The 24,832-nt window shown below is 44.1% G+C and overlaps 2 protein-coding genes across 3 annotated transcripts in view; both read left to right on the plus strand.

Annotated features, from left to right (window-relative positions):
- The first annotated feature begins 1,397 nt into the window (after positions 1–1,397).
- LOC131817372 (zinc finger protein 345-like) lies at positions 1,398–23,138 on the plus strand. The gene is given in 6 exon segments (XM_059150653.1): positions 1,398–1,528; positions 7,406–7,532; positions 7,942–8,037; positions 19,980–22,108; positions 22,110–22,193; positions 22,195–23,138. Coding segments are annotated over 6 exon segments (2,559 nt in total). The 5' UTR covers positions 1,398–1,429; the 3' UTR covers positions 22,219–23,138.
- Positions 7,942–24,832, plus strand: part of LOC131817374 (zinc finger protein 345-like) — a 90,604-nt gene continuing 73,713 nt past the window's right edge. For both annotated transcript variants that reach the window (XM_059150656.1, XM_059150655.1), the window contains exon 1: positions 7,942–8,037. The gene's annotated coding sequence lies outside the window, so the exon portion shown is untranslated. The remainder of the gene's footprint in view (positions 8,038–24,832) is intronic.

Here is a 24,832-nt window from a genome sequence, read left to right on the forward strand (position 1 = left end):
GCCTGAGGCACTTGAACCTTGAGCTCTGGTCTGGGGGTGCTGGGGTGAGAAAGGGCTTCCTCTTAGCTGTCTGCTTTCCTTCCCACTGAGGCAGCCCCTGGCCCCAGGTGCCCGGACCCCTCTGCCTCCAGGCCTTGCCCTCAAGGCCCGCCTCCCCACTCTCTGAGGCTTTGAGACCAAAGGAACGGGCCTGGCCCTGTGAAGGGCAGGCACTGGGGCCCAGAGACTCTCGAAGAGAGGCCCGGAGAGTCCCACGTTAGTGCGGGATGTTTGGGGACCCCCACGCCCTCTCTGTCCTCACGCTTTCCTCCTTTAGATCCTTCCTCCCCCGCCTCACACTTCATCTCTGATACAGGGATTTTGAGTCCTTTGCGCAGAAGGATGCCTGGGACCCTCTCTCCCCGCCCCCCCCCTTCCATAGAAAAGCATTAAATACAGTTTCAAAATAAAATCCAAAGCTCAAAAAGGCCCTGATCTCGGGGCCTTCCGTTCTCCACAGGAGAATAAATCCGCACGTCCCACTTGGACCGGCCTGGGGGATCGTGGGGCCCCGCTCCGGCCCCACAGGGCCTGGCGCTGCGCGGGGAACAGAAGGGATGGGCCTTGGGGACTGAGACTCGGAGGCACGTCCACCGCGTCCGGAGGGGGACAGGGAGGGGCGGGAATAGAATGTCAACTGCCAGGACCCTAGGGATAGGGACGAGAGAGCAGGAGCGCGCCTGCCTGGGTTGGGGGAAACGGAGGTCTCCGGAGAGGAGCAGGGGAGAAAAGTGCTAATCGCCTTCCACGATCGGGGTCCCGGGAGGCGCGAGCGGTCCCCAGAGTCCGCCCCGGAGGCTGGCGCTGCTGCGGGGCCCGGCCTGCAGGCCGCCTTCCCGCCCGGGCCCCCGAGCCCCGCCGCCCCGCCCTCCGCGGGAGCAGTCCCGGCCTCCGAGTGGCCGGAAAACCAATGAGGACCGGGCAGCAGCCGCCCCCAACCCGAGGGCCGGGACCGGGTCGGCGCGGCCTTCGCGCCCTCCCCCGGGCCTTGGGGCCCCGGTACCGACGGGTGCACCCCCGCCCCGGCCTGGCAGGCCTCGGTGCACACGCGTGCTGACCTCTCGGGAAACGTGGGGCCTCGCGCGGGGAGGGCCGGGGCTCCGGATCCGCGGGGCCTGCGGGGCGCCAAGCGGCACCGGCGACCCCACTTGGTCCCCATCTCCGCCCGGCCCGCCGGGGGACAGCGGCGGCGGCGGCCGGGCCCCGGGAGGCGAGGTGTCCAGGCCGAGGGCCGGCCGAGCGGAGAACGGAGGGCGGAGCCGCCCCGCCCGCCCCGCCAACCCTCCGCGGCGCCCGGCCCGCCGCCCGCAGCCCTCCCGGCCGCAGCCGCCGCGTCCGGGGCTTCCAGGATGGTCTGGCGCTCCTCGGGCGCGGAGTCCGAGGAGGAGGGATGCACCTGCCCAGTGTGCCGCTGGACCGTGGCGACCCTGAGCGTGGCCCGCGCGCCCGCGCACACCAGGCCTCGCCGCCGGCAGCCCTAGTGCACCAGGTACTCGCCCCCGGCGCGGCGGGGAGTCGGCCGCTGCCCTCGGTGCGGGCGGGGGCGGCGGGGAGGCGAGTCCCGGGCGCTAGGCCTCGCGCGGCGGCCTCCGCGGGCCCAGCGGCTCCGGGGGGAGAACGGGACGTCGCCCTGGGAGGAACAAAGGACCGCGTGGGAGCCAGTAGTGGGCCCGCCGCCGGGGTCTGGCGCTCCAGCTCCGCAGCTCCTTGCTTTGGCCCCCCTGCCCCATCCTTCCCGGTCTCCCCTTCAGCCTCCCGCTCCCACCGCCCGCTGGAACCCAGGCATTCCCAGCCCCCCGTGTGCCTACCCCACTTTCCCGGACCTGTTTTGTTTTTGTTTTTAATAAGATTTTATTTATTTGAGAGAGAGAGTGCAAGGTAGAGGGAAAGGGGAGAGGGAGAAGCCTACTGCCTGCGGAACAGGGAGCATGATGCTGGGCTGGATCCCGGGCCGAGATCATGACCCCAGCAGAAGGCAGAGGCTTAACCCACTGAGCCACCCAGGCGCCCCCAACAGTTGTCACTTTGAATTAAAGTCCTGCAAATACACCCAAACCTATCCCCCTGTGATAGTTTCACAGGGGAAAGTGTTGAGTCCAAGATTCCTCTTGCTGGTGGGGTCGGTCCTGAGACAACAGAGAAGGAACCTGTTCCCATTTAGGGCCAAACGGGTTGCTTTCTCAAGCTCTGTGTAGACTAGTGTTAAAAATGCACAAATAAACAGGATGAATATGAGAACCAGACTACGTCTGAATGTTCTGGAAAAAAAGGGGGGACTCTTCCTCTTTACAGTGTATTCTATTTTAAAAATACTGGGTACTACAGGATGTGGAAACTATGCCTGATCCGAGTTTCTGTAAATCAGCAGTGTTCTCATAATTCGGTTTGTATTCTGATACAGTTTGGGGGCCGGTGGAACACAGCAGTTATAATAGGCCCTTTGGTGTGCCTTAGTGATGTAGAAAAGACATTAGGGTTCGAAGCCAATGGCTAAGAAACAATTCTTGACCGATCTTTGGTGCAAAAAGGTGGTTTTATTAAAGCAGGGGGACAGGGCCCTGGGGGTGGAAAGGTCTGTGCTGGGGTCAGGAGGAGTGGCCCATTATCAAGTTGGGAGGGGGTTAGAGATAGCGTAAGTCTCTAAGGAATTTTGGAAGCCCGGTTTCCAGGACCTTGAGGGGACTGGCTGTTGTGAGGAAAAGGTCATTATTGTCTAATAAAACCCAAGTTATGACACTCTTCAGATGTATATCAGTAGGTCATAAGCTTGGGGGGATGATTGCCAACAGTACTAAGTGGGGGGGGGGTGCTTAGAGATAAAGGAAGTTTCCAAAGCAACTTTTATATGTTAAAATAGGCGTGCAGGGTCTTGGGGGTTGGGCTAAGATTTAGCCTTTTGCCCTTAGCAAAGTGTCAACATCCTGGCGGTTGAGTTCCTAGAGGAATGTCACTCTGCCTGTTTCGAAGGACTTGTCAGTGGGCTGTAGGTAGTAAGGACATTTAATACTTTTTCTTCTGCCTTTTTCTGTCCCACTTGATTAGGCACTGATATCAATTTGTTTTCTTACAGCTAATGTTAATTTTATCGGCTTGGTGCTCTCTGACCCATTTCTCCCCTATATTGTTCATATTTCCCTCCCTTATCACTTGTAAGGATCTGCGATGGATTTATGGAGCAGTGTGCGGAAACCATCCCATTTAAACTGGAGACTCTCTCCTGAATTTCTTTTTGCTTGTAGTTTCTGTTGAGAGCAAAGACAAAAGAAGTGAAATTTCCTTACTACTTGCCTCTAGAGCCAAAATGCAACCTTAACTTGACAAGAGCCAGACCTCTGGGCTCCTGGAAGTCCTTTTTAGCCTAACATGAAAATCCCTTTTAAATTTCCTTCGCCTCTACCCTCACTAACTTGAAAGTGTACTGGCAGTGGTTCCTCACAATCACACTGCTGCTTGCTTGCTTGATTGCTTTTTTTTTTTTTTTTAGATTTTTATTTATTTATTTGACAGAGATCACAAGTAAGCAGAGAGGCAGGTAGAGAGAGAGAGAGGAGGAAGCAGGCTCCTTGCTGAGCAGAGAGCTGGAAGTGGGGCTCCATCCCGGTACCTTGGGATCAGGACCTGAGTGGGAAGGCAGAGGCTTTAACCCACTGAGCCCCCCGGGCGCCCCTCTGGGGCTCTTTCTGCCTACAGGCCCTGTCATCAAACCTTACTGAAAACAGGGCATCTTAATGGCTCAGTGGATTAAGTCCGACTCCTGATCTCATGTTAGCTCGTGATCTCAGGGTCCTGAGTTCAAATTTCTCCACTCTCGGCTCCATCCTGGCACAGAGCCTACTGAATAACAAACAGATTTTGCACTGAAACTATCTCAGTAATTGTTTCTGGACTGTAGGTTCCTGGCCCACGTCACATCAGTTTCCGCTGGACCATGAAGTCTCGTACTTTGGTGTACTAGACACAGTAACTTCCGGGACTGGAGGTTCTGTATCAGTCCGAGCTCTATCCCATAGGTTTTTATTTTACTCCACGCTCCTGTCACAAACATATTCTTCTGTTTATTTCTTTGTATTTTTGGAAAAAGAAAACAAGAATTGCATAATTAACAAGTTTGATGTCTTAAAATCCTGAAATAATAATAGAGCACAAGTGATGATGGAAACGAAAGATTTCCATGAAATGCGATGCTGTGGGGTCATTGAGCTCAACAGTCAAGAAGGAATTCTTGGGACCCTTAAAGGCTCCAGTTGGTCATTTTACTTAAGTAGCAAGCGGACAGGACCTGTGGGCAGAAAAAGATGCACTGCAGCCTACAGAAAGCTGGTAGCTCCCTGTGACATGTGCAAGGCAGGGGGTGGGGGGTATGTGGGGAGTATCAGATCCTAAATGTTTCTTTGAATTTCTACTTGTAAAAGTAGAAGTTGTTTGCAGGATTTCTCTGGTGCTTATTCAGTTTGATATTAACTATCAGTGAGAGGTACAGGCCATCACAAGACCTTTAAGAACACAGCAGCCACAAGGCGCCTGGGTGGCTCAGTGGGTTAAGCCTCTGCCTTTGGCTCAGGTCATGATCTCAGGGTCCTGGGATGGAGCCCGGCATCGGGCTCTCTACTCAGGGGGGGACCTGCTTCCCCCTCTCTCTGCCTACCTCTCTGGCTACTTTTGATATCTCTCTCTCTCTCTCTCTCTATCTCTTTCTCTGTCAAGTAAATAAATAAATAAATCTTAAACAACAAAAAACACAGCAGGCAGCCCTTATTTGGTCCTTACCGGAACTAGGTGGATTCTCGGCCAGTCTTCTGGCTAACGGTGAACTTTTTTCTGCTTCTAGCCCTCATCATAGTAGACTCAGAAATAATAGCTCTTTTATTTATAGAATTCAAGATGTTTGTGTTGATAGTGTGATTTAAAGACAGACGCAGGGCGCCTGGGTGGCTCAGTGGGTTAAGCCACTACCTTCAGCTCAGGTCATGATCTCAGGGTCCTGGGATCGAGTCCCACATCGGGCTCTCTGCTCGGCAGGGAGCCTGCTTCCCTTCCTCTCTCTCTGCCTGCCTCTCTGTCTGCTTGTGATCTCTCTCTGTCAAATAAAGAAATAAAATCTTAAAAAATAAAATAAAATAAAGACAGACGCAGCATTATCCACAAAGAGCTTTGTAAGTGTCATGTCATTGAAAATGTTTCTTAAATTAGTCACCATGACAGTTCTGCACTCTGTCACTTCCAGTGTGTGTATAACTACTTTCGGAATGTATGATGTGTGCACAAATGTGACATGGTAGGTCAGATGTGTGTGGATCTCTTCATGTTTTCATCACTCTTCTCAGGGTTGACACCTGCGGTGAACACTGCTTTAAGTTTCTCCCTGTATGTTGACCTGCTGTCGTTCTAGATCCACTCCGGGTCAGCCAGTGTGAAAACTTGATCCCGTCCATGTTACTGGGTGTTTGACAAAATATTCTCATAATAATAGAAAAATGTGTTTGCTGTCTTAGAGTAATATTATATATTTTCTGTGAATTTATGAAAAACTGTTAGATGCTCTCCAGTAAAGAGAGGAAACGTGCTGAGAAAGGATTGGCTTTGGCTCTCTTGTCATTCCAATAGAACCTGTAATTGTGATAAAACCCATTCAGTTCCCTGTCCTCCAAGAATTCTTGCCTTGGAGTTCTACCTCTTTGTTATTAAAGAATGTTTACTGGGGCCTACAGGCTATTGCTTTTTTTAGAAATGCAGACTCCCGTTTAACCCCAGAACTCCTGAACAGAATCTGCATTTTAACCAGATCTCCAGTGCACTGTTGTGAAATTCTGATTCACTTTTTAATCAGTACATTTGTAACCCACAAAAACATTCCACCTGGGGTGCCTGGGTGGCTCAGCGGGTTAAAGCCTCTGCCTTCAGCCCAGGTCATGATCCCAGGGTCCTGGGATCTAGCCCCGCATCGGGCTCTCTGCTCAGTGCAGAGCCTGCTTCTCGGTCTCTCTGCCTGCCTCTCTGCCTACTTGTGTTCTCTATCAAATAAATAAATAAAATCTTTAAAAACAAAAACAAAAACAAAAACATTCCACCTAAGAAGGAGACACAACTAGGGGCGCCAGGGTGGGTCAGTCAGGTGAGTGTCTGCCTTCAGCTCAGGTCATGATCTCAGGGTCCTGGACTCCATGTTGGGCTCCCTGCTCAGCGGGGACCCTGCTTCTCCCTCTCTCTCTGCCCCTCTCACCCAGCTTGCAGTCTCTTTCTCTCAAATAAATAAATAAGATCTCTAAAAGGAAAAGAAAAAGGCACACTCTATAATGTATGACATAATACAGTACTAAGTAACTTGTTGGGTCTCTGTTGACACCTTCATTTTACAAATTATCTTGGATAAATACACAATATTTATAATGGTTTTCCGGATCATATGCCATCCTCTTACATCAAACGTAGAGAACACATTAGAGCATATTACTGTGTTAAAAATTCCCTGATGCATAGAGGAGGAAACTCACCTAAGCCAGAAGCAGTTCTGATAACGACACAGAGAAAAGGAGTTCACTCCTTGGGGAATCACAGATGGAAACTACAGCAGGTGGGATTGTTAACGCAGATTTGCAGCACGTAAAGAGATCGGAGTGGGGCACCTGGGTGGCTTCGTGGGTTAAGCCTCTGCCTTGGGCTCAGGTCATGATCTTGGGGTCCTGGGATGGAGCCCCGCATTGGGCTCTCTGCTCAGCGGGGAGCCTGCTTCCTCCTCTCTCTCTGCCTGCCTCTCTGCCTGCTTGTGATGTCTGTCTGTCAAATAAATAAATAAAATCTTAAAAAAAAAGATCAGAGGGAATAACTTCCAAAGCAGACACCCAGAGAAGCAGAAGGAAGGATTTCATATTATTTGGGTTTTGGGCAGATGTTCAGAAAGTGGTCTTATCTTGTGTAGAGCTGGGCATTAGGTGGCCCAAGAGCCTCAAGAAAACCTTCTCTACGTTATGTAAATGAGCTTTGTACTCCTCCCTGGGTGGAGATTTCATATTATCATGAGATTAAGATCACTCCTTGGATTACTCTTTGGTCGGTTTGCTTAGGTGTGTAGGAGGGGAAGGCTTAAGGTCAAAGTGGGCTGACCCAAGGTCTTCCTCAGGGCAGTTAGTAACTGGTGTTGCATAGTTTGTTTCCCTAGGACACTGCCTGGGGGTTTGAATAAAGTAAAAGATAAGGTGGAAAGAAGAGGTTAAGTAAAATGTAGGACAGTCATCACAGGGAACAAGCAGGTAAGCAGGAAAGGTCAAGTGTTGGTCTCGTTGGTGGCACTGACTCCCTCTTTCAACTTAGGGACGGACCATCGTGAACTGTGTTAATGGCCACTTGGTGACTGTGGTATTTATTACAGGGACTGCTGACATTCAGGGATGTGGCCGTAGAATTCTCCCTGGAGGAGTGGGGACGCCTGACCCACACTCAGCGGCAACTGTACAGGGATGTGATGTTGGAGAACTACGGACACCTCCTCTTCCTGGGTGAGGATGACTCCTTCAGGTTTCCCAAACCCCACTTAGGGTTTTGTTCTTTCCTTTGTTTTCGTTTTGTTTTGTTTTAAGATTTTTATTTATTTATTTGACAGAGCGAGCAATGGAGAGAGGGAACATGAGCAGGGGAGGGGGCCAAGGGGAAGCAGACTTCCCACTGACCAGGGAGCCTGATGTGGGACTAGATCCCAGTATTGTGGGATCATGACCTGAACCAAACGGCCAACCGACCGAACCACTGGGGCACCCCCACCTGTGTCTTCTAAAGGGGCTGTTGATCAGTAGCATTTGGGAAGTCATTTTCTAGATGTTACAAATGTCTTTTCTTCTCTACTGAGCACAATACTAGATTGAAAATCTCCAGCAGTGCTCATGTTCATTCCTTTTTTCTAATAATCAGGTCTCATTGTGTCAAAGCCAAACCTGGTCTCCTTTTTGGAGCAAAAGAAGGAACCTTGGAATCTCGAGAGAAAGAAGACGGTAGCCTTCCACCCAGGTAAGTGGGAATGAATGGAGCAGATGACAGAGGTGAGGCCCACATGTGGAGGACAGTGACCTTGAAATGTGGTTTGAGTAGCTCACCCTGAATGGAAATAATCTTGAGAAGCCTAGTTATGGTTTTCTCCTTCTCACAAAGAGATATCTGCTGTCCACCATTATCAAGCTCTCACATTCTCTAGGGATTCTGATTCAGCTCCAGTGATAGTCCATCACGTCCACAGGGAGGGCCAGGAGACTCCCCTTGGAGCGGGAGGGCCTCCATAATCTGAGAGCTTCTCCATTGCTGTCAGGGCCCTGGGAAGTCCTCCTATTTCCGAGGAACTCTATGTTAAGCCCCTTGTACGTTCTGTTTGCCTCCTGTGAAAAGCATTGTCAGGGTGGTTGCAGGCCTATTGGGGTTTGGGGCAGAAATTCCGGCAACACCGGAGACAGGCATCCCATGTTTTCTGTTTTATGCTTTCCAGTGTGATGGCAGGTTTAATCTTAATTGTACAAAATTGAGACTCAGTAATTTGATCTGCTAACATCGCACCGCCCTAAAATAAAAAAAGTAAATCCCTTATTTCACTTCAGAGGTTAATTTCTGTTCGTATGAACTGAAATTAGAAATTATCACTGTTTTCCATTCCTCAGTGGTGAAATAATGTGGTGTATCTATTTGTATCTTAGAATTCCTACCTAAATTAATGCCACAGGAGAACTAGGACATTTAGACCTCAGAACTCGCATCATACAATAAATTCTCAGTTCTTACCTTATTTCTTAGTAATGGATTATTTTATAATTTTGTCTTGTATGATAGGAATTTCTTTTGACTTTGTCGTGTTTGTTTTCACTTAATAGTTATATAGGAAATTCATCTCTTGTTTTTAAAGGCTTTTTTGGTTTTTTAAAATTTATTTGACAGAGACAGACATAGCCAGAGAGGGAACACAAGCAGGGAGAATCGGAGAAGGGGAAGCAGGCTTCCCGCTGAGCAGGGAGCCCAGTGCGGGGCTCGATCCCAGAATCCTGGGATCATGACCCGAGCCGAAGGCAGATGCTTAATGCCTGAGCCACCCAGGTGCTCCTCCTCTCTCAATTTTTAGATCAAAAGTCCTAGTATGACATGGGCATGTCCTTTGTAAGAAGTGAGGTAGATAATTAGTAATATCCCTACCCCCGTTGTTTTTTGTTTGTTGTTTTGTTTTGTTTTGTTTTGGACAGAGAGCAAGCCTGAACACAAGCAGGGGGAGTGGCAGGCAGAGGGAGAAGCAGGCTCCCTGCTGAGAAGGAGCCCGCTGTAAGGCTCGCTGTGGGGCTCAATCCTAGGACTCTGGGATCATGATTTGAGCTGAAAGCAGCTGCTTAACCGACTAAGCCACCAGGTGCCTATAAAATCTGATACTAAAAAAAATGAGTAAATGTAATTTTACTTTATGGAAAATTAATCATTAGGTTTTTCTTTTACTTTCCTCAGAATGTGTCTGAATTTTTTTTTTTTTTTTTTTAAGATTTCATTTATTTAAGGGAAAGAGCACACTCCCTAGCACAAACAATGCAGGGGAGCAGCAGGCAGAGGGGGAAGCAGGCTCCCCACAGAGCAGGGATCCTTACAAGGGCTCTGTCCCAGGATCCTGGCATTCTGACCTGAGCCAAAGGCAGGTATTAACTGACCTAGCTGCCCTGGTGCCCCACACCTGTGATTTTTGATAAGTTAATTTTAACGTATCGCTATGTTCGTCTTGATTTGTCTTGTGTAGAATTTACCAAGCATGAAGTTGTATCTTTTTTCCACATACGTCACTCTTTCCTTCTGGGGTCCCCTTAGTGTACACATGGACCACCTGTTGGTGTCCCATGAGTTCCTTAGACTCCGTCCTTTCCCACATATGTCCTTGCTTCTGTCAACATAGAATTTAAAACTGGGGTTTTTACGTGGTCGGATTCTTTTTCTACTTGATCAAGTCGTTGCTGATTCTTAGCGTGCTTTCAAATCCAGTGACGGAACTCTTCAGCCCCCGGTTTTTCGTTCCTTATTGTTACACTTGCTGTCTCTTTGGGTTTGCATTTGGGTCATGTGTAGTTTTCCTGGTGCCACTAATTTACCGTTTTCTCTTCTACCTCCATGGGCAGCTCTATGATGATCATTAGAATTCTTTGTCAGGCAATTCATTGTTTGTTGGCAATTAATAATTCTTACTAACGTAGGGCCAGTTTCGGAGATGTATTTCATTCCTCTGATTGGAACACATATTTCTGTTTCTCTGATGCTGTGTGAACTAGCACTGATATTTGGGAATTTAAAAAAATAGACTGTGCGCCCAGAATTATGGACTTGCTTTCTTTAGGAGTACACAAATAATAGTAATTCTGGGGCCTGTCACGCACGTTCTGAGCCTTTGTCTTGTCTGAATTTTTGTCATTTCCCAGTTTAAGGCAGTGGGGTTACCGCTTCGGAGTGCATGATGCCTTCCTCTCTCTGTCTGTCTGCAGCTCTATCTTCTCTCCAGTGTTTGCACAAAGGCTCACTGTTGGTCTGAACCGCCCCCCACACTGCATCCAGAGGGGCTCTCATTCCCTCTGGGTCCCATGTGGTACATGACAGAAACAAGTCCCTCAGGCAGCTGGAAAGAATCATGACTATATAGACAACTCATTGTTCTCTCCTGAGGAGAGTTGAGAGTTCTCTCACAGTGTTGCGGTGGAGAGTCAGGGAGGGTGAGCCCTGGTTGTGGGCAAGTGTCGCAAAGTCTCCTTGTCTCTTCGATGTGCCTCTTCTTCCTTCCTACCTGCCGGGGCCTGTTGTATTCTCCTAACTGGCTTCTGGAACATTCTAAAAGATAATTTAGTCTATTATTGTCACTTGCTGCCCTAGAATGGTTATTAATTTTGCACATTAGCCTTTTAACATATATGGTATGAGTTCAGTAAGTGAGATAGCTTATTTTAAATCTGTTAGTTGTGTCTTTCCATAACACCTTAAGCTTGTTGGGAAAGAGAAAGATTCATTACATGGAAGGATATGGAAAGATGTGGAAGCACTGGCCCTGAGTATTTGTACTTAACGACTGACTGGGAAGCTGATTAGGTGGGGGCTGAAGGACAGGAAGGATGTCATGATGGACATAACCAAACTGGGACAATTACCTGTAAGGAAATCTTACTGCCAAAAGTGATCAAGGATATAAAACAATTGGGGGAAGGGGCACCTGGGTGACTCAGTCCTTAAGTGTTTTGTCTGCCTTTAGCTCAGGTCTGGGATTGAGCCCTGTGTCGGACTCCCTGCTCAGCAGGGAGCCTGCTTCTCCCTCTCCCACTCCCCCTGCTTGTGTTCCCTCTCTCTCTGTGTCTCTCTGTGTCAAATGAATAAATAAAATCTTTAAAAATAAATAAATAAATAAATAAATAAATAAAACAATTAGGGGAAAACCCCACCTTAAGTCGGTCATATTGGCAGAATGATGTCTTTGAACCCAAGGACCCAAATCTTTTTTTTTTTTTTTTTTTTAAGATTTATTTATTTATTTATTTGATAGAGAGCACAAGTAGGCAGAGAGGCAGGCAGAGAGGGGGTGGGGGAAGCAGGCTCCCCGCTGAGCAGAGAGCCTGATGCAGGGCTCGATCCCAGGACCCTGAGATCATGACCTGAGCTGAAGGCAGAGGCTTAAACCACTGAGCCACGCAGGCGCCCCTCTTTTTTTTTTTTTTTTAAAAAGATTTTGTCTATTGGTCAGTGAGGGAAGGCAGTAAGCAGAGGAAGCTGCAGGCAGAGAGCTGAGCAGGGAGCCCGATGCGGGGCTCCATCCCAGGACTCTGGGATCATGACCTGAGCCGAAGGCAGATGCTTAACCAACTGAGCCACCCAGGCATCCCTCCAAATCCATTTTTTAAACATGCATATTTTCTGACGTTTGTTAATTTTGGAAAGTCACCTAGTCCTTGCTGAAAGTAATCATTCAAACAACTTCAAATATCAAGTTGAATTAATCAAGCCATGAAATATTTCTGAAAGTTAGACATTTAAAAATGAAGATAAAAATTCTAAATGTGATGTCAACCCTCTGTGGTAAATATTTGTTACGTTTCATGGGTGAAAAAGAAATGTGTGTGTTTACATATGTGTGTTCAAGTACACACACAAGCATAGATGATGCTTTCCATAAAATGGATTATTGAAATCAAGTACATTTGAGCGAGATCGGGTATGTTCGGGATGGTATGGCTGTAGATGGAATCATGTACATTTAGATCTTGGAAAACAACCGTCCTAGCAACAGTGATAAACTCCTGTAGTGTGAAAGAGTATTCGGTAAGATTTCTTCTGCGCTTTGCCCGTTGCTTGGTTATCACTGCCGGGATTGTTGTGTTTTCTATTTTTCAGTTTCATCCTCATGGTTTAGTTCTGCCTCTAGGGAAATTCTAGTGGAATATAATGAAGCAAAGTTTGGTGTTATCAGGAACATTTGGTTTCTTTATGTTTTAATACGTCCGTGGAGATGTTAGGGTTTGGATATACCACATTGTCATGTTTTTCCTAACACCCTCCCCATTTTTTTTTTTTTTAATTTCTTTCTTGTGTTTTCCTATATGCATTTTTTTAAAAAAGATTTTATTTATTTATTTGATAGAGATCACAAGTAGGCAGAGAGGCAGACGGAGAGAGGAGGAAGCAGGCTCCCTGCTGAGCAGAGAGCCGGATGTGGGGCTTGAGTCCACTGAGTCACCAAGGTGCCCCTCCTATATACATTTGAAGAAAATAATACAAGGGGTGCCTGGGTGGCTCAGTGGGCTAAAACCTCTGCCTTCAGCTCAGGTCATGATCCCAGGGTCCTGAGATCGAGCCTTGCCATGGGCTCTCTGATCAGCAGGGGCCTGCTTCCCCCTCCTCTTCTGCCTGTCTCTCTGCCTGCTTTTGATCTCTCTCTGTCAAATATATAAACAAAATCTTAAAAACAAAAGAAAAAAAGAAAAAATTCTACATTTCCCTCTTTTTCTGTCAACGTTGTATACTCATTGTAAACCATATTGCTTTAGTTAGAGATTAAATTTACTTTGAAAATCTAGCCCTTCCTACATTGAATTTGACCTTGTCAGTATATGTACTCTATGACACTGGTCTTTTCACATATGTCTATTTCTTTGCTTTTGAGCATTTAAAAAATTTCTATTTTATTTTTATTTATTTTTAAGATTAGCACGTCATTTTTTTTTTTTTTTTTTAAGACCCCATTTCCTAGCAGCCTCTGTCTACCCCAACACAGGGCTTGAACTCACAGCCCTCAGATCCGGAGCTGCATGTTCCATGACTGAGCCAGACAGGAGCCCCATATTGAGTATCTTTTTAAAGTCAAGTCACACCTACAGAACATAACCGAACAGCTCCAGGGTATTTCACGAGTTGATCACATCTCCATAAGCCATTGAGGTCGAGGAACAATATTACTTGTCCTCTCACTGCCCCCCCGCCCAGCTCCTCAGGCGCTGTCCCCACAGCTCAGCACTCTTTACAAGTAGGGCAAGAGGTTGCTCTTCTCATTGCATACTTCCTGTAAACGTGATCAGGCTCTGGGATCCCTGATATTTGGCTTTCTTCCTTCTACCTGTGTGTGTGTCGATTTGCATTCCTGCACATGACATGCATGACGCATGAGAACAGATCGATCTGATTCCCTTGTGTGAATATCGGTTCATTATGTTATTCTGCCACTAGCCGGGGGGACGGTTGGTTCTCAGAGAAGCTCTGTCAAGAATACTTCCGGGCATGTAAAATCTGTAATTTGTCTTTTAGTGGAACGTGCACTCCCTTGTGCCAATTTTCACATCCACCAGGAGTGGATGGGATTTCTATCTTATCCACATACTTTCCAAAACATGGTAATTTATGGGATTTTGACATTGGGCTCCTGTTTATTATATGATGTCACAAAGTCGCGGTTTTTACAGTGTCTAGTGAGTTACTGTGACTATTTTTTCTGTTTCGGTATCTTTTTCTTCTGGCTTTGTGGTTCTATATATACAGTGAGAACGAGTCCTTTGTCTCCTTCTCACTCTACTTCTATTTCTTGGGCTTGTGATACAGGGACGTTTCTGATGTAATCCAGGTTGTCATTTCACCCTTATGGCTAGTGGTTTTTCTGATTTTTAGAAATTTTCTCAAAAAAACTTTTTTTCTCATATACTAAGACCCCATATACTATATATACTATATATACTAAAAATGTAATTATCTTTACAGTATCGATCAGACATGTATTAAAAATCAGTGTTTTCTAGTTTGTGTAGTGACTGAATTTTTCTGTTATTTTTCTTTTTCTCCCCACATGGCTGACAAATTGCAGTATGTTCTGGAAATGTTATATTGTGCTTTCTTTTCACTTGCTTTAACTAGTCATCACTTCACATGGATTAATGCTGCACAGTCTTGGAGCGGACTTCTCCTGTGATTCCTCTCTGTCTTTTCCTATCTCTGGTGATAGCAATCTCTCAGGACCATACATCGGATGTCACTTTTCATGTCAGAATCTTCCATGCGCCTCTGTGCTCTGATGAATGGTCATTCCTGTTTCCCATAGCAGCATGGCCTCCAGCGGCTTGGCAGTAGCCATCATTTACTATTTGTAGACCGGAGCTGGAATCTTGGCAAACTGATAGCTGGTTTCCCATTATCTCTTTCCTTACTTCACTGTGGGTAGGCTAAGTTCTACAGACTTTACTGTCTTACGCATGAATATACTCAAGTCATTGGACATTGTCTCTAAAGGGGTCCCACCCACAGTGACCGCTTGTGGGCGGACAGATTGCTGCTGTGATTTTGGATGAAGGCTTCTCTGCATGTTTACAGAGTGGCCGGGGGTGTGTTGGTTGTGGTGCGTGTGGGTCTTTATATTCCAGACCGTTAATGTTAGTGCTGCGTTTGGAGGGGACGTTAAAGTAGGAACTTCTAGGTACGTTGACTTTTAAATTTTCTTCTATATGTCACTGCCAAATGAGCAGCAAAAGATCTTGAAGAAAAACCTATTTTGGTTACTGTTGTGGATTTCTTATCAAAACCATACCCTTGCGGTACTCAGCATTGTTGTTTTCCCTGAAATCACAATGTGAGCTCATGATCTGGATCCGTGGTCCCGTGATTTCTGCCCACTCGAGGCACAAAGAGTAGGTCAGGAAGATCTGCATTTCCTCCGGATCCTCATCTACGTTCAGAGCCATCCAAATTATCTCCGTCATTGTGATCACCTCTGTTTCACTTTACAAAATCCCCTCTATCTTCTATGTCTGCGTTGCTCATTATCCCATTCCCTGCTGATGGCTGGTGAACACTTCTGCCCTAATTCTGTGGGTTTCCCAGTTCTCAGCCTGATTATTGATATGAGCCTTGATTCCACTGTTTTTCCAGGACTCGCTTTGCCTTGGTTAGGCGTACAGAACCCTCCCATCAGAGACATGCAAATTGTGCACTTGCACACAATGTAGGTGCTTCTTCACACACCTCCCTTAGGAAGTTCACCACAGAAAATTAAGGTAGACCTTCCTGGGTACTGGGATTTGTCTACCTGCTTGAACGCAGGAGCCACAGGGGGAGTGCCCAAGTGGATGCCCTACCTCACCCAGTTCTTCCGCATTGGATCCTGCCAGTTAGAGCCTTGGAAAACGTTCCTGATGTAAACTGATTTTTAGAATTTTTAAAGCTTTTATTTTTTTAGAGAGAGAGTGCAAGCACGTGGCGTGAGGTGGGACGGGGAGAGGGAGAGAATCTCAAGCAGACTGTGATGAGCACTGAACACGGAGTCTGTTGAGGGACCTGACCCCATGACCCTGACATCATGACGTGCGCCCAAATCAAAAGTCTGACGCCAAACTGACTGAGCCACCCAGGTGACCCAAATTGAATAGATTTTATCCCAGATCCCGTATCAGATTAATGTTCGACAAGATGGTGTACATATGGTGAAATGAGGTGGGATCCAAGCTGGGGTCAAACTGAGTGGTGAATATTGTCAGGAGACAATTCTATGGTTGTTTTTGTTTGTTTTGTTTTGTTTTGTTTTTGTTTGTTTGTTTTTAATTCTGTGGTTTTAAGTTTCTCCATGTGTTAAGGATAGAAGCATTGAACGTTTTTACTTTTTATTTTTTTGAAAGTTTTTATTCTTAATTGTCTTTCCTCTCATGTACGCATATTAAAAAGCTTTGGAATACAGTGATAATCTCTTGGCCTTGGGTAGAGAACGGATTTGTTCACTGTCGAGGAAAACAGAGTTGTCTCCTTCTATGGCAAGGTTCAGGAAGGTACGCTGTCTGCTCCTTCAAGATACTGAGGTTTCTTGTGCTCAGGGTCCCACAGATGAGAGAGAAAACCTGGGGCATGCGCAGCATCTCCCTGAATCAGCTGCGGATGGGCAGCCGAGGAGAGGAATTAGTGTGGTCAGGAAGGTTAAGCTAGCTGACGTGTCGTGAGCCCTAAGATCCCCAGACTTTAATCTGGGATTCCTCTGTCACCACTGGGAAATTCTTACAGGCAAACTTGTTCCATTATACAGTGTGTGAAACATGGAATTTTTCTACCTCCTGGAATTATCCGTGGACCTTACTCAGAATGAAGAGTGTACTCATGGGTCTGTTTCTGCTTTTATTTGTTTGCTTATTTGTTTAGTAGACTGAACCTGAAAGCAAAGTCACATGGTATTTGTCTGTCTTTGGCCAATGTGTCTCAGTTAACCACATAGTCTAGGTCTATCCACGTTGTCATAAATGGCAAGAAACAACCAAAAAAGCAGGAACAGACGCCTTACAAAACCGAACAAATAAACTGCTGCTTACCGGAGTGGGATGGAGAGGGGTGAAGGGCAGACTGGGTGAGGGTGAAGGGGAGTTGAAGGTATGGGCTTTCGGTTAGGGATGCAGTCACGGGGATAAAGGGTGCAGCAGAGGAGACTCTGTAAATGGTACTGCAGTGATGTCCTGTGGCACCCGATAGTAGCTATGCTTGTGATGGGGACACATTTCCGATGCAAATGGATGTCAGGAGCAAGCCAGAGTAGTGAACACCTGTGTGGAATAAGCTAGACCTTCTTGGTCTTGTATTGTGTTTGTCCTGCTTGGGTACCAGGGTAGTGTGGGGCCCCATGAAATGATTTTGAATGTTTTCCCTCCATTCCGCTCTTCATAAGATTTCGATGAAGATTGTCATTAAATTTTTTTTTTTTAAATGTTTGATGGAATTAACCAGTGAAGGTATGTGGTCCTGGGCTTTTCTGTGCTGGGAGCTTTTTTTTTTTTCCACATTCAACTTTCATTCTTGTTATTGGTCTCAGATCTCCTATTTCTTAGGTTTAAGATTCCTATTTCAATCTTGGTAACTTTATGTATTTTTAGGAATTACCTGTTTTTTTTGTTTGTTTGTTTGTTTTGTTTTTTTAAGTTACTGGACTTGTTAGAATATAATTGTTTATAGTGGTGTATTAACACACTATAATAATTTCCATAGTTGTCTACTGTGTTTTCTGTTCCATTTCTCATTTTGATTTTTGAGGCTTCTCTCCTTTATTCTTAGTTAATGTAGTTAAAATTTCGATTTTTTTTTTTTTGGAAATCTGGATATTAATTTTAATGTTATATTATTATTTATTGCAGTCTGTAGTTTATTTCTGATATTTCTTTGTTATTTCCTTCCTCTACTGAATTTCAGCTAAGTTTCTTTTTCTAGTTCCTTGTCTTCTAATGTTAAGGAGAAAAGTGAGCGGGGTGGGGTGCCTGAGTGGCTCAGTCAGTTAAGCATCTGACTTTTGATCTCAACTTAGGTCTTGATCTCTAGGTCTTCGGTTCAGGACTGGGTGAGCTGGATAAGCTCCATGCTAGGTGTGGAACCTACTTTTAAGAAAAAAAAAGGGGAGAAAAAAAACTTGAAAAAAGTAACTTAAGCACTTATAGCATAAAAAAATTAAAAAGGGTGTCTAGTAAGAAAAATTAGAAATAAATAATACTAGTGATGACCAACAAAATAACAACAACAACAAAAAAAAGGATTCCTTAGGGTTTTTAATAGATCATGCCACCTGTAAGCAGATAAATTTGCATTCTCTTTTCCAGTTTTGATTCCATTTCTGTATTTTTCTTGCCTGTTTGTTCAGACTAGAATATCCATTAGTGTGTTGACTGAAAGTGGTGAATTCCCTCCATTACCTTGTTTCTGGTCATACAAGAGAAGCTTACACTCTACTATTAAATATATTAGATTTCAGCTTTTCATACACAGATGCCTTTGTTAGGGTGAGGTGGTTTCCTTCTGTTCCTACTTTATTAAGTATTTTTTTTAATATTTTATTTATTTACTTGACAGAGAGAGATCACAAGTAGGCAGAGAGGCCGGCAGAGAGAGAGAGAGAGGAAGAAGTAGGCTCCCTGTGGAGCAGAGAGCCCGATGTGGGGCTCAATCCCAGGACCCTGGGATCATGACCTGAGCCGAAGGCAGAGGCTTTAACCCACTAAGCCACCCAGGCGCCCCTTTATTGAGTATTTTTAATAATGAAACATTGTCCAGTATGCTCAAATTCTTACTCTGTGTCAATATGATTGTCAGTTTTGATCTTTGTTAGTGTGCATGTCAAGACACCCTTGAATTCCAGGAAGAATTTCCAGTTACTTATGCTGTAAGATGGGAAAATGTGCTTTTGACTCAATTTGCTTTATTTTATTGTGGGCTTGGTGTGACTACAGGCAGTAGTTGGCAGCCTTCTCTGCTTATAGTGTCTTCCCTTGTCTTTGCCTAGCAATGCTGGCATCACAGATAGTGTTTGGTAATTTCCTTTTTGTTCACTCCCTAAAAATGTACGAAGAGATTTGAAGCACTTTCTCATTAAATCTCTGAATTATCAGGGTGCCTGGGTGGCTCAGTCCTTAAGCATCTGCCTTTGGCTCAGGTCATGATCCCAGGGTCCTGGGATCAAGCCCCATGTTGAACTCCTGCCCAGTGGGGAGCCTGCTTCTCCCTCTCCCACTCCCCCTGCTTCTGTTCCATCTCTTTTTGTCTCTCTGTCAAATAAATAAATAAAATCTTTTTTAAAAAACTCTGAATTTTCCAGTGATTTCATCTGGCACAGGACTTTTCTTTGTTGGGAGTTTTAAAATTCCTTTTTCAATCTGTTTAGTAGTTGTAGATCAGTTTTGACTTTTTAAAGATTTTATTTATTTATTTGATAGAAATCACAAGTAGGCAGAGAGGCGGCGGTGGGGGGGAATAATAATAATACCAATTATTTGTATTTCTATGGTAGCAGTGATACTGTCTACTTTCACTTCTTCACTTCTGATTTTAGTTGGTCGTCTTTCATTCTCTCTCTCTCTTTTTAAAGATTTTATTTATTTATTTGAGAGAGAATACACATGAGCGGGCAGAGGGGCAGAGGGAGAAGCAGACTCCTCTGAGCAGGGAGCCTAGTATGGGACTCGATCCCAGAACCCTGGGATCATGACCTGAGCTGAAGGCAGATCCTTAACCAACTGAGCCACCCAGACACCCGGTCTTCTTTCCTTCTTACTTGATTTTGTTAAAGGTCTGTTAATTTTGTTGATCTTTCCTGAAAACCAGCTCTCCCAATTGTTGATATTTTCCCATTTTTGCTATTTCCTATTTTGTCCATTTCTGTGTATGTTTCAATTTCCTCCCTTCTGCAAATTTTGGGTTCATATGGGACTTTTCTTGATTGTTTTTGAAGTGTAGGAAAGTGATGTGTGTTCCAATATGACAAGACTACAGAACTATCTGTTAGGCTATGTGATCGGTACGTTGTGTGTAAGTTCTTAAGTCCATGGAGGAACGAAGTCCTCATGATTCCTTCTCCGCCATCTTGCTGATGTCCTGTGACTGATTTTCAGGTTGTATAATAGAAGTTGTCAGCATATTCATCTGAGAGTAGTAGGTGGAATGATTTTACTTTTCTCTTATTTGATATCTTTCAGCCATATCTTCACATGACATCCAGAGCTTCATGCCAAAGCCGAGCATAGAAGCTTCTTTCCAAAAAGTGTCAATGGGTAGACACAAAAATAGTGACATTGAGGATTTACACTTAATGATAGACCGGGACAATGATGGGAAGAGTGAAGGGTATCAAAGATTTCATGAAGGACATACCCAAACTCAGACAACTGCCCATAATAAGAATCTCACTGTCCCAAATGGTGAAGGATATAAAACATTTTGGAAAACCTCCCTTTTTGAGTCCACTGTTTCCAAAAACCAGTGTGGTTCTGCAAGTAAAACCTCAAATCAAATATTTAGACATACATACTTAGGGAAAGACAATTTGGAACATCTGGAAAGTTACTTAGTCCATGCTGAAAATAATTATTTGAACCATTCTGAAAAAAGGATAGGATTGACTGTTCAGTCAAATATTTCTGAAAATCCGAGATTTAAAAATGAAGAAGAAAGTGCAAAGTGGGATCCACTGGAGAGGTCCTTCACCGAGGAGCTGACCCTTCAGGATGACCAGAGCAGTGTCAACAGAGACAGAATTGCTCAATGCACTGAATCTGAGGAGACATTCAAGCAGAGCTCAGATGTTGATAAACATCTGAAGACTTGTGTTCCAGAAAATCATTATGAATGTAATAAAAGTGGGGAAGTCTTTTATCAAAACTATGACATTATTATACATGAGAGTATGAATACAGGAGAGAATCCTTACAGTAAATGTGGGAAAGCTCTTAACCAGTCGTCCAATGTTGGTGATCATCAGAGAATTCATGTGGGAAAACACCCACTTGAATGTAAAAAACCTGGGAACACGTTTAGTCAATCATCAAGACTAAATATACCTAAAAGTTATATTTTTAAGGAATGTGGCAAAGACTTTGACTGGCACTCAACACTACCTCAAGATCAGGGGATGCATACTGGAGAGAAACCGTACAGATGTGAAGAATGTGGTAAAACCTTTAAGGTCTGCTCATCAGTGAATAGACATAAGCGAATCCATACTGGAGAGAAACCTTACAAATGTGAAGAATGCGGCAAGGCCTTTAACCAGCAGTCAAGCCTTACTGAACATCACAGAATTCATAATGGAGAGAAACCTTACAAATGTGAAGAGTGTGGCAAGGCCTTCAGCCAGCGCTCACACCTTATTAGTCATCACAGAATTCATACTGGAGAGAAACCTTACAAATGTAAGGAATGTGGCAAGGCCTTTAACCACCACTCAGGCCTTACTCAGCATCACAGGATTCATACTGGAGAGAAACCGTATAAATGTAAAGAATGTGGCAAGGCCTTTAACCATGACTCAAGCCTTACTCAGCATCACAGAATTCATACTGGAGAGAAACCTTACAAATGTCAAGAATGTGGTAAGGCCTTTAACCAGCGCTCACACCTTATTAGTCATGAGAGGACTCATATTAGAGAGAAACCTTACAAATGTGAAGAATGCAGTAAGGCCTTCAGCCAACACTCACACCTTATTCGACATCACAGAATTCATACTGGAGAGAAACCTTACAGATGTGAGGAATGTGGTAAGACCTTCAATAGGCATTCATCTCTTACTCAGCATCACATAATTCATACTGGAGAGAAACCTTACCAATGTAAAGAATGTGGCAGAGCCTTTAACCAGCACTCAAGCCTTATTCACCATAACAGAATTCATACTGGAGAGAAACCTTTTAAATGTAAAGAATGTGGTAAGGCCTTTAAACATGACTCCACACTTACTCAGCATCACAGAATTCATACTGGAGAGAAACCTTACAAATGTAAAGAATGTGGTAAGGCCTTTATCCAGCACTCACAACTTACTAGTCATCAGAGAATTCATACTGGGGAGAAACCTTACAAGTGTAAAGACTGTGGCAAGGCCTTTAACCACAACTCAAGCCTTACTTACCATCATAGAATTCATACTGGAGAGAAACCTTATAAATGTAAAGAATGTGGCAAAGCATTTAAACAGCACTCAAAACTTACTCGCCATCACAGAATTCATACTGGAGAGAAACCTTATAAATGTAAAGCCTGTGGCAAGGCCTTTAAACAGCACTCACATCTTACTAATCATTACGGAATTCATACTAGAGAGAAACCTTAATAAATGTAAAGCCTGTGGCAAGGCCTTTAAACAGCACTCATACGTTACTAATCATTACGGAATTCATACTAGAGAGAAACCTTAATAAATGTAAAGAATGTGGCTAGGCCTTTAACCAGTGTTCACACCTTACTCAACATCACAGAATTCTCACTGGAGAGAAACCTTACAAGTGTAAAAGAATGTGGCAAGGCCTTTAGTTAGTGTTCAGCCTTACTCATTATCAAAGAAGTCCTAATAGAGCAAAGCTTAAAAATTTTAGGGCAGTGAGAGAGGTTTTTTTTTTTTATCTTCAAACACGAAGTTAAACAACAATGCACTTGACTTGAAGGGAAAATGATCAACATTCATTTCTCTTAGAGTAATTTATCCCTACTTTAAGACCGATTGCCCCACATGGAAAAGCTGTGTACAGACAAATTGCATAGAATTGTCCTTGGTTCTCTAATGGTAAATGAAAAACATTAAAATGACCCAATCAAACAAGGTACGCAAGAATTTTTATGTTCTTTTTTATTGTTGTTGTTAAATAGAGCAAAATAACTTTTGGAATATAACGATAAGAGCTGAATGACCATGCCACTAATGGAAAAACAAAGGAGTATTTTCACAGATCCAGTTTTTCCCAAGGCCAACCCATCACCTTTTGATGTTGATTAAACTGAACCATTGGCCATTTTGTTTAAAAGAAAAATGCCATATGCTTGTGCACATACACAGCTCCTTCATGTCCAATCAAGGAACAGGGAAGGGGAAAATGAAAGAACAGAGAAAACTGTATGTAGTGGTCAGGATGTGGTGGAACCAAACTATGGTTTTCTGATTGAGACTGTCTTCTCTGTCTGGAGGAGCAGAGTTCTGCAGTGAAGTAGCACGTTGCTTTTTTTAGTTGACACCTCCTGTCTGCTGCTGGAACACATCAGTTGTATCTTCCTCCTCCATTTCCATCTGTGCCGGTGTGTCTGCTTCCTTGAGTGCGTGCCCATCAAATCGGAATCTGATCTGCCTCTCTGACAAACCCTGTCATTCACAGTTGTTTTCCATGAGTTTGCTAACCACAGTCTCGACTTCTTCCTTTGGCTTCTTCTTGGCTATTGGGAGTGCCAGAATCTTCCCAGCTGCTGCTTCTCAGAAGAGATACCAGGTCCCCAGTGAGAGCATACATGTAACACCAGGAGTGACAGAAGTAGTGACTGTGAGAGGATTTGTAAGTATTGCTCAACCTGTACTCCATATTAGAGAATTCATACTGGAGAGTTACAAAACATAAAGAATGTGACAAGGCCTTTAAGCAATGGCAAACCATAATTCCTGATCAGAAAATGTATTGTGGAGAGCATTTTTATAAATATGATGGATTTGGCAAGCCTGTTACAGTCCTTAAGCCTTACTCAGCATCAGAGAGTTCATTTTGAGGAGTAACATTACAAAAGTAAAGGATGTGGTAAACCGGAACTCCGGACTTACTGAACATCACGGCTATCACACAGGATAGAAACCGTAAAGTGTAGAAGTTGCAGTACCTTTAACTGGAATTCAGTCCTGAATCAATATCCCAAAATGCGCACTAGATTTAAACCCTACAAATGTGTGAATGAGGAAAGACCTTCTTTTTAAATATACACTTTAGAAAACATAAGAGTACAGAAAGGGAACTTCAAAAACATAAGTATTTAGAAATGTATTTAACTGAACATCAAATGTCAGTGTCACAGAAATCAATACGAAGGAGTACATTAATTACTCTGTTTAGACATTACCTCAAAATACTTCTAAGGAATAATACAAAGTTAAACATTTAGATAATGTATATGCTCTTATTCTTCAAAAGATACAAGGGATAGATTTTTGCGTAAGTACAATTTATTTCAGTATGTGTTTTTGTCTTACACTGACCTTATGTGAGACTTGTGACTAGTAAATATCAGTGCATTTCTACTCTCAGATCGCTCTAGAAAATTTATTTCTGCCTAGTGGGTGTGAAATTATGTGGCTGAATGTTGCTGCATCAAAGCTATGAATTGCCCTTCTTCCTTCGGTGGATCTTCTGCATATCTAATTTTCTGTGGAAGACGAACGAAAATACAATACGTGGTATATAAGGAAAACCTAAATGGAGATACTATTCTTGGTTAGAACATTAATGTAAATTACCATGAAATAGGTGTTCAGAACATCATTCTCCATTCATTAAAACTAAAAAAGACTTCCTGGATATGACAAAATCATTTACTAATTGGTCTTTAAGGGACAAGAGATGGCAGTCCAGTAAACTACTGAAGCACCTTCATGATAGCAGTCATTGTATGTTGAGAGTATCAGTTGATGTGGTTGAAATGAGAAAATCAGCAGATACCAGAAACAGAATAATTTCCCTAAAATGACATACAGTTGTACATTCACATTTTTTGAGTTTTGTCAGGCCTGAAAAAAAGTTTTAGTATGAAAATTAAGCGGTTAAAAACTTAAAAATCAACTGTTAAAAGATGGCTACTTTAAGCCTCATGGTAAGCAGAAAGCAAAACCCTGTAATAGATACACAACAGATAGGGAGAAAACAATAACCTAAGAAAATAATAACCTCAGTATAACCCTATAGAAAATCATCAGGTCACAAGATACAGAGGAAATGAATAAGAAAGGGCAAATAATTCTAAGACAGACTGGAAACAATGAAAAGGATAACAAAAGTAACCCCACACCTGTGTCATTGCTCACTTT

The sequence above is a fragment of the Mustela lutreola genome, chromosome 16 (genome assembly GCF_030435805.1).
Source record: "Mustela lutreola isolate mMusLut2 chromosome 16, mMusLut2.pri, whole genome shotgun sequence".
NCBI lineage: Eukaryota > Metazoa > Chordata > Mammalia > Carnivora > Mustelidae > Mustela > Mustela lutreola.